This window comes from Engraulis encrasicolus, chromosome 13 (genome assembly GCF_034702125.1).
Source record: "Engraulis encrasicolus isolate BLACKSEA-1 chromosome 13, IST_EnEncr_1.0, whole genome shotgun sequence".
Taxonomy (NCBI): domain Eukaryota; kingdom Metazoa; phylum Chordata; class Actinopteri; order Clupeiformes; family Engraulidae; genus Engraulis; species Engraulis encrasicolus.
Genome location: NC_085869.1, coordinates 36,915,745 through 36,925,495, shown reverse-complemented (window position 1 = coordinate 36,925,495; position 9,751 = coordinate 36,915,745). Strand labels below are relative to the sequence as shown.

The 9,751-nt window shown below is 45.1% G+C and overlaps 1 protein-coding gene across 1 annotated transcript in view; it reads left to right on the top strand.

Moving 5' to 3' along the window:
* fn1a (fibronectin 1a) overlaps positions 1 to 9,751 on the top strand; it is an 81,609-nt gene extending 71,858 nt beyond the window's left edge. Inside the window, exons 38-47 of the mRNA XM_063213853.1 lie at positions 98 to 292; positions 496 to 585; positions 1,731 to 1,978; positions 3,102 to 3,365; positions 3,714 to 3,852; positions 4,143 to 4,304; positions 5,771 to 5,896; positions 7,069 to 7,175; positions 7,614 to 7,733; positions 8,015 to 9,751. Of these exons, the coding sequence (XP_063069923.1) occupies positions 98 to 292; positions 496 to 585; positions 1,731 to 1,978; positions 3,102 to 3,365; positions 3,714 to 3,852; positions 4,143 to 4,304; positions 5,771 to 5,896; positions 7,069 to 7,175; positions 7,614 to 7,733; positions 8,015 to 8,083 (1,520 nt within the window). The 3' untranslated portion in view covers positions 8,084 to 9,751. The remainder of the gene's footprint in view (positions 1 to 97; positions 293 to 495; positions 586 to 1,730; positions 1,979 to 3,101; positions 3,366 to 3,713; positions 3,853 to 4,142; positions 4,305 to 5,770; positions 5,897 to 7,068; positions 7,176 to 7,613; positions 7,734 to 8,014) is intronic.

Below are 9,751 nucleotides of genomic sequence, written 5' to 3'. Positions count from 1 at the left end.
CGTCGTGATGGTAGTAATGGTGATGCTGACACTGATCTAAATTGTCTTCTGTCTGTGTATCTTTACCCCACCCCCCTCTCTCCCTCCCTCCCCATAGCCAAGCCCGTGGTGAGCCCCCCCACCTCGCTGCGCTTCACCTCCCTGACCCCCTCCTCCATCTCCTTCAGCTGGGAGCCGCCCCGCAGCCCCATCACCGCCTACTACATCACCTACGAGGAGGCCGGGGCCGGCACCGTGCCCAGGGAGCTGCTGCCCAGGGTGCCCTTCACACGCTCTGTTGCCACCATCACCGGTTAGTGCACATTAGTGTGTCTGTGTGTGTGTGTATGTCTGTGTGTCTGTCTGTCCGTCTGTGTGTCTGCACCGGAATCTGCGTCTCTGTGTATATCTGTGTGTATGTAGGCCTATGTGTGTCTGCACTTATGTAGCCTCTATACTGTACTTTGTGTGTCTGTGTAGAAATATCTTCTTAAAAATGCTGTTCTGTGTTTGTAGGTCTGAAACCAGGTACAGAGTACATCATCAAGATCGTTGCCCTCCAGAACGCTCAGAGGAGTACACCCCTCACTGGCAAGGCCACGACTCGTAAGTGCACTCTGTTTTACATTACATTACATTACATTGCACTTAGCTGACGCTTTCATTTATTCAAAGCGACTTACAGTTATTATTTTTCAGGGTATTGGTTACAGTCCCTGGAGCAATGTTGGGTTAGGTGCCTTGCTCACAAGGGCACTTCAGCTGGAGATGTAGGGAGAGGTCAGGGGGGATTCGAACCTGCAACCCCTAGATTGAAATACCAACTCTCTAACCACTAGGCCACAGCTGCCCTCACTGCTGCCCCTTATACACAAGAATAACTTCCCTACAAATAAATAGAATATAATAGAATAGAATAATAGAATAAAATAGAGTGGAGTTGAATAGGATTATTTGTGTCACCATTTTCCACCTCTTGAATAGATGCTTTATAACTTAACATTAACATAGGCAGTTAGCGGTTAGGGCGTCAGACTTGTAGCCCAAAGGTTGCCGGTTCGACTCCCGACCCACCAGGTTGGTGGGGGGAGTAATTAACCAGTGCTCTCCAATGCTCTCCTCCTCCATGACTGAGGTACCCTGAAGATAGTACCGTCGTGCCGCACTGCTCCCTTGGGGATGGCGCCCCCTTGGGGATGGCGCCCCCTTGCACTGATGAGGCATAATTGCAATTTCGTTCTGTGCTGTGTGCAGTGTTCACTTGTGTGCTGTGGAGTGCTGTGTCACAATGACAATGGGAGTTGGAGTTTCCTATTTGGGCTTTCACTTTCACTTCACTAAAATTGGCACTCTTAATTACTCAGAATCAAAGGGCCGATGAAACACAGCTACCATTTGCTTGCAGAGTGCCCCCTCTTCTGGACAAATGGTGCAACATCAGCCATTCCTTTCAATTTTCATCTTACGGTGTTGCTTTTACTCTCTATCTCTATCTCTATCTCTATCTCTATCTCTATCTCTATCACCTTCTTCTCTCTCTCTCTCTCTCTCTCTCTCTCTCTCTCTCTCTCTCTCTCTCTCTCTCTCTCTCTTTGTGGTGGAGGAGTTGGAGGTTTCTGTGTAGATTAGTAACTAATGATCAGTAATGATAGATTCTCTCTATTTTCTGCACTTCTCGCTCTCGCTCTCGTCTCTCTCTCTCTCTCCTCTCTCCTCTCTCTCTCTCTGCATCCCTCCATCCCCTCCTCCAGAGGTCGAGACGTCCCAGCTCCTGGTTCCTCAGCTGCCCCTCCCCCACCGCCCCTCTCCCTCCATCCTGGACGTGCCGGACGAGGATGAGAACGGTGGGACCGGAGTGGTGGGAACCGTACTGGGGAGCGGAACCGACTTCCAAACCAACCACGTGCACCTGGTGGGACCCAATAACCGCGACCCCCTTTCTGGCCAGCAGGGGCAGCACATCTACACCGAGTACCAGAGCCTGGGACCCAATGAACAGGTGGGTCTTAAGTGGTGTTTCCCAACAGGGGCTCTACAGCCCTCCCCAGGGGGGTGTTACGGAGCCCTCAGGGGGCGTTGAGCCTGGGACCCAATGAACAGGTGGGTCTTAAGTGGTGTCTTTCTCAACAGGGGCTCTACAGCCCTCCCCAGGGGGCGATACTGAGCTCTCAGGGGGCGTTAAAGGGACAGTTTGGTCAATTTCAACATGCAGTTGTATTGCTCACGCTACCCTTGACTTGTCAGTACCTGGTGATGCCACATTTTTCGGCTCAGCCCTTTCCGAGATATGAGCAATTCTAATGGGGGCAGCGTTTGTTTACATTTTTAAAAAATGAAACATAGGCCAACTCCAAATATTTTCCCAAAAGGTACTGCTGTTTGCTAGTTGTGTGCTGATGTTTTATAACCTTTTGGATGTTTTTGGGAATAAATAAAAATGTTTTTTTGAAATGTAAACAAAGAGCTGCCCCCATTACAATGACCAGGATCTCGGAAACGGCTGAAGAAGAAGAAAAAAAAATCTCAGGCACTGACAAGTCCAGGGTAGTGTGAGCATTACAACTGCATGTTGAAATTGACCAAACTGTCCCTTTAAGCCTGGGACCCAATGAACAGGTGGGTCTTGAAGTGGTGTTCCTACCAGGGGGCGCAAACTATTTTATCTGAAGGGACACTGTGTGAGATTTTTAGTTGTTTATTTCCAGAATTCATGCTGCCCATTCACTAATGTTACCTTTATCATGATTACTTACCACCACCATCAAATTCTAAGTATTAATTATGACTGGAAAAATCACACTTTTCATACATGAAAAGGGGGATCTTCTCCATGGTCCGCCATTTTGAATTTCCAAAAATAGCCATTTTTAGCTGCAAAAATGACTCTACTTGGACCATACTAGAAAATATTAGTTTATTACCTAGTAAACCTTCATGTAAATATCAAATTTGGAAATAGGCAGCCCAGTTTCAATGAGCCGCATAGTTGCAGTACCTTTTTTGACCATTTCCTGCACGGTGTCCCTTTAATAATATAGGTTACAATAGACAGGTCTTGATGCTGCTGCTGAGTACAGATATTTAATTTGTGTGTGTGCGCGTGTGTGCGTTCCACCTCGTAGGGCCAGGTCCTGGGTCCTCGTCAGCACGAGCCCCTGGTCTACATCCCGCGCCCGGGGCCCGACGGCGTGAGGGTGCCCCTGGTGCGGGTGAGCGAGGGGCCCCTGCCCGGCCTGGCATCCTTCGGTTTCCCCGACAACGAGACGGGCTGGGCGCCCCAGGAGGCGCAGACGCACACCACCATCACCTGGGAACCGTTGGCAGGCACCGATGAGTACGTGGTCACCTGCAGCCCCCTGGTGGAGACAACCGAGAAGACATTCCAGGTGAGAGGAGAGTGTGTGTGTGTGTGTGTGTGTGTGTGTGTGTGTGTGTGTGTGTGTGTGTGTGTGTGTGTGTGTGTGTGTGTGTGTGTGTGTGTGTGTGTGTGTGTGTGTGTGTGTGCGCGCGCACGTGTGTGTGAGTGTGCGTGAGTGTGTGTTAAGACCACTGGGAAGACATGTGAGAGGAAGGGTATGTGTGTACATGTGTGTTTGTGTGCATATGTGAGTGTGTGGGTGTAACACCTCATGTAGAATTGGTTCGTGTGCTGTTAGCTGTTAATGTTAATGAAGAGGATATTGACTGTGTGTTTGTGCGCGCCTGCCTGCCTGCCCACCTGTCTCCTGGTGTAGATGCGTCTCCCGGGCTCCTCCAGCAGTGCGACCCTGATCGGCTTGACCCCCGGAGCCTCCTATAATGTCCTGGTAGAGGCCATCGACGGGGCCAATAAGCAGCCAGTCCTCGACAAGGTCATCACCGTCGGCAACACAGGTAATAATACAATAACAATAACAATAATAATAACAATAATAATCAAGGATAATGATGATGACTATGTTTGACTAGGTCAGCTGCAGTGACTTGTATGCAGTTTTTAATTAAATGACCAACAAAAAAAATAAAAAATACCTTGGACTGCTCGCTCTCTCTCTCTCTCTCTCTCTCTCTCTCTCTCTCTCTCTCTCTCGCACTCTCTCTCTCGTCCTTTGCTTTTTTATATTTGTATTGTGGATTCTTGTAACCTTGTTTCTCTTCTAATAAGGTCTCTGTGCTGACTGTAGTTCCAGGTTCGGTCCCAGTGAGCAGGGACGCGTGCTACGACACCTTCACAGCGACGCACCACGAGGTGGGGGAGGAGTGGGAGCGCATGTCTGAGACGGGCTTCAAGCTCTGGTGCCGATGCCTGGGGCTGGGCAGTGGCCATTTCAGATGCGATTCATCCAGTGAGTGAATGAGTTGGACGTGAATGAATTAATACATGTCATGGGGATGAGTACAAACACCCATTGATATGATGCTATGCTATGCTATGCTATATGATGAGTAGAGGTGCAAAACGCACACCAGAAAAATTTGTGACCAGAGGAAGGCCGACAGGCCGAAACGTTGTCACATTAAAAACTTGTTCATTTAACTCGAGAGTGCGGCACTTCTCTTCTCCTGCAAGTGTTTCGCTGGTTGCTATCACCTCTGCTTCTGGTGTGCCTTTTGCACCTCTACTCATCATGCTATGTTATATTACCTGCTAAAGTTAGTAGGTGCAATTCAAGCCACATCACATCACATGTTTTAGATGCCAGATCTGTGCCATAACCACGCCAGATGTGTGCCGTATTTGAGATGGATGTGCGTGTCGCAAAGTCTGCTGCTGACTTTTGTGCCATTTTAATAGTTTGCACACACACACTGCAAAGGCTAGCACTGCCTCTGAAGTGTGAGAGCACTTCCTGTCTTGGAAGGTCATGGGTCACGGTCAAGGTCGTGAATCCCATGATGCAGTGTGAACGAGGGATGAATCGCGTACGTTCCCTGGAGGTCCAATCCGGGCACGATAGTACACCTACGTATGGAGGACCCAGAACACAAAATGGAGAAATGACCTAAAAATGTCATGTTATTGTGATATCAATTGATTTTTTTTCACAGGATCATCTGGATGTTGTTGTTGTTGTTGTTGTTGTTGTTGTTGTTGTTGTTGTTGTTGTTGTTGTTGTTGTTGTTGTTGTTGTTGTTGTTGTTGTTGTTGACAATGATGGTGATGATGACCTTGATGACTATGGAGATGATGATGATGATGATAAAAATTTTGTTTATGATGTCAACCTTGTTTATTTTCATGATGGATTGTGTCAAGAAATTAGACATTTGTTCCGCAAAATATTACATTCAATACACTCAGACAGCAATTGCCAGTAAGGGAAGAAAGTAAGAGAGAGGGAGTAAAAGGAAGTATCAGGGCTGGTCAGAGAACTTACTCTCTCTCTGCAGTCTATTGCCTCTCTCCCTGTGTGCAAGACACAGTCCGCTTTTATTAAGCATAATGGAACAAGCAAAAACAATTTCATCTCTGGCTGGACAGCCAGACAGTAAGGACAAATAAGTATCAAAAGAATGAAGGGTCACTCAGTCAGTAAGTTACAAAATGACACATGATAGCATTTTTTAGCACATGTCAAATTAATGATAAAAACCTAGAAAAGCTTGTAATTGTATGAACAGATCGGTTGAGTATTTACTGCAAAGGTAAGTGTGCAGTTTGAAAAAGATGACTGAACAGGCTGTATCCCAATTTTAAACTGCCCTAACCTGTAGGCCAGTAAAGAAAAAGGCAGGATTGACGTTAACCTTTTTAGCCTCTAACATTCCCTATCCCCCAATCCCTCCATCCCTCTTCCCCTCCTCAAAACAGAGTGGTGCCATGACAATGGTAATAACTACCGCATTGGGGAGAGGTGGGATCGCCACGCTGAGAACGGGCACGTGATGAGCTGCACTTGCCTCGGCAACGGCAAGGGAGAGTTCAAGTGCGAACCACGTAAGTAACGACTAATAATAAGAGTAGAGTACAGTAGAGTAGAGTATCATTTATTGATCCCAGGCGGAAATTAAGGTGTCAAGTAGCATACACACATACATAAATAAAGACATTGCCCACGAGACATTACACACATACTTACACATACCATACCATACCATACCACATACCACCGTGTCCACAGTGTCACATGTGCCTAGCTGAGTGGCACATAGAATCCAAGACAAAGTAAATAACGAAAAAAAAAAATCCTAATAAGTTATATCTAAATAATAACAACCAAATAAATATATATAGATATCTGTCGAAATAACTAAAGGATAAACATTACAAATGAATATGAACCCTGTTAATGCTAATTGCTTGAGTCAGACTGAAATACAAAGTAGAAAACAGCAGATTTTAAAAGCATTGAAAATACAGTCAAAATGTATCTAATCTGCATTTATTTAATCTGCAAAATATTAATTAGGAATTCAGTACTCCATATCCTCCTGTTCCCCTTTTGTGTAGATTGTAAATCATTTAATGATAATATGCTGCCTCGACCATGGCTCAAAAAGCTGATTCAGCATACTGTTATGTCAGGGACCTGGGTTTGATTCCCGTAGGTCATTTACCTACTGTATACTGTATCCTCCCCCATTTCCCTCCCGCTCATTTCCTGTCACACTCTCAAGTTCAGGAAGAAAAATCCGCACTCACAAACTGCATCTCATTATTTATTTATATTACCACCATGTCCAAAAAGCAAGCGCGTTTCGGCTATCAAGCCTTCATCAGTGCGTGGTACACTCTCAAGTTGCCCTGTCTGTATGTATATATACTTAAAAGCCAAACATATCTATCAAAAATAATACTAATAAAATAATATGTAACGCCACAGCAAATGCATGTGTACATTACATTACACATAGCTGATGCGTTTATCCAAAGTCCCTCACTGTTATTTGAAGTACAGGTATTGGTTACAGTCCCTGGAGCAGTGTGGGTTTGGTTGCCTTGCTCAAGGGCACTTCAACCATGGAGTGAGAGAGTGGACAGGTGGGATTTGACCCTGCAACCCTCTGATCTAAAGCCCATGTCCTTAACCATTAGGCCACGGCTGGCCCCTGGCTGCATACCCCTCAGTTCTTCATCTAGCGTCTTTTGTGTCCGTCTGCTCTGTGTAGATGAGTCCACGTGCTATGACGACGGCAAGATGTACCAGGTTGGCAACCAGTGGCAGAAGGAATACCTGGGAGCCATCTGCACCTGTACCTGCTACGGAGGACAGCAGGTACGTACTGTGTGTGTGTGTGTGTGTGTCTGTCTGTCTGCCTGTCTGTCTGTCTGTCTGCCTGTCTGTCTGTCTGCGTGTGTGTCTGTCTGACCACATGCGAATATGTGCATATTTGTATATTTCTATGGATGTGTGTTTACATTACGTACAACATTTATTTATTTGTTCATTCATTCATACATACTGTACATCCACTTATTAAATGATATGTATGCACTGTGTATGTCTCAACTTATTTATCCATGTCTGCTGTACAGATAATCTGTGTTAATGTAATGTATATAGGCTACATTACGGTCCACATTTCCTGTACATGTCATCTGTGTAGTGTATTGACTACATCTGTGTAGTGTACTGTATACATCAGTGTAATGTATTGTATACATCGTAATGTGTTGTATAATGGTAATACTATAATAATACTGCCCCCTGCAGGGCTGGAGGTGTGAGAACTGCCGTCGTCCCGGAGCAGCTGCTGACGTGGACGCTGACCTGCTGCAGCCCATACACACCAACGCCTTCGACCGCTACCGAGAGAACGCCCTGCGCAAACTGGTCAGTGCATTTCAAAACATTATATATCACGTCAGATTACTGTACATCACATTATTGGAAATTGCATTAAATTACACTTCAATCTAACAACTTTGACCACTACAGAGAGAACTGGTCGGCACACAATAGTACATCGCAGCATATGACATTACATTACATTGCATTGCATTGCATTACATTGCGTGTGTGTTTGTGTGTCCGTGTGTCCGTGTGTCCGTGTGTCCTCATTCTGAATGTGCATGTTAATAACTTGACCGCGTCTCCTTTTTTCTTCACCACAGAATATCCAGTGTCCTATTGAATGCCTGAGACCAGACTTACTGGCAGATGCCCAGAACCCTACAGAGTAATACCCAATCCCCAACACCCCCACCCCCACCAATGCCACGCCCCACTCATACCTTTGTGAGGAGCCTTTATGTGAAGAAAGTAAGAAAGGTCCTCCCAAACACCCCCCCCACCCCACCCCATCTCCACTCGCGCAAAAAAGGAAGAGACACAAATTATGCCCCATCCCAGTTCCCAGCTTCAAAATGGCTGACTTGAGGAGATATAGGGTGCTGAGATGGGGCCCAGGCTAACAAGTCTTCCTTTGCCTGTTCCAATCTTGATGGTGATTGGACTAAATCTTGGACTGGATCACCTCCCCCAACCCCTACCACTCCATCCTACTGCACCTTGCTGTACACCTGCCTGTTTTTAAATATGACTTCTACTGCACCACATCCTCTTCCATCACTTCCTATGTATAGGGTGTCTTCTTCACCTATGCGACTCCCTAAAAATGGGGCATTTCATGCAGCTGGATGTAACTTTACAAACTTAAGTCTTTGAGATGTTCTGTTGTGCACTCATGAACACCCTGGGCCATCACGGTTATCATAGTAGCCTGTTTGATGTGTTGAAAATCTCCTCAGAAATGATCAAAATCAATCGCCATACTGTAACCCTCTTTGTCTTCCATGCCAGAAAGTGTTCCAAGTTATTAAGGTTAATGTAAAGCTGAGGGGTAGGTTGAGGATCACATTTGAGGGATGTAGAACCTCACAAAGACCTCAGGTTCTTATAGTCTAATCCATCCACACAAAATGTCATTTTTCAAGGAGTCTCATTCTTTTACTGGCTGTCCCTTTAATAGATCGTCCGTTTCCCAAGATTGCCAGTAGACATTGACAATGCAAAGACTAACCTATGCAATAACCAATAGAAAGAGAGAACACACACCAAAAAAATGTCCTACACAGTTGCCAGTAGGCAATGAGAGCACAAAAGTGACCTTTGTAGGCTAGCGAAACTGAGTGTTAGTGCCTTATAGTATTCCCTATCTGAAGGATGATGCCTGAAGGATGTTTTTTACTCCTTACGATAAGCAGAGGCTGTGAGGGCCATAGAGAGAGAATGAAGACTGGCCGTCCTTAGTCAAATGTTCGACCTCCCAATATAGGCCGGATTGTTTCTCTCTCTCTCTCTCTCTCTCTCTCTCTCTCTCTCTCTCTCTCTCTCTCTCTCTCTCTCTCTCTCTCTCTCTCTCTCTCTCTCTCTCTCTCTCTCCCCCCCCCTCATTGCCAACCCTGTAATGGCCAAAGTTTAAAAAAAACATAAACATTTTCAAACTGTTCTCAAATTCAAGCACTGACTTAACATGCTAGTTTAACATGCTGGCTTTTCTCTATTTTTTTTTCTTCAAAAAACATGATTGGTTATTATTTTACAACTGTAGTCCTGATTTTAATTTCCTGGCAATAGGGGAAAGCACTGTGGTTCTATTGATGGATGAATTGAGTAGAAACACACTTAACTGATATTGACTTGGTTTAGTGTTGTATTGTGTTTTTTGTTAAAAATTGACTTTTTGTGTTTTTAAATTGTTTTATTTATCCCAATATATGTTAAGCATTTTTTGTCTGAATGCAAATCATGGGGTGTACACTTTTTTGTTTCATGTTTTATATTGTAGGTGTCAAAGTCTAAACTACTGTGGACTTAAAATCCTTTTTAATAAAGTTTTACAAAAACAT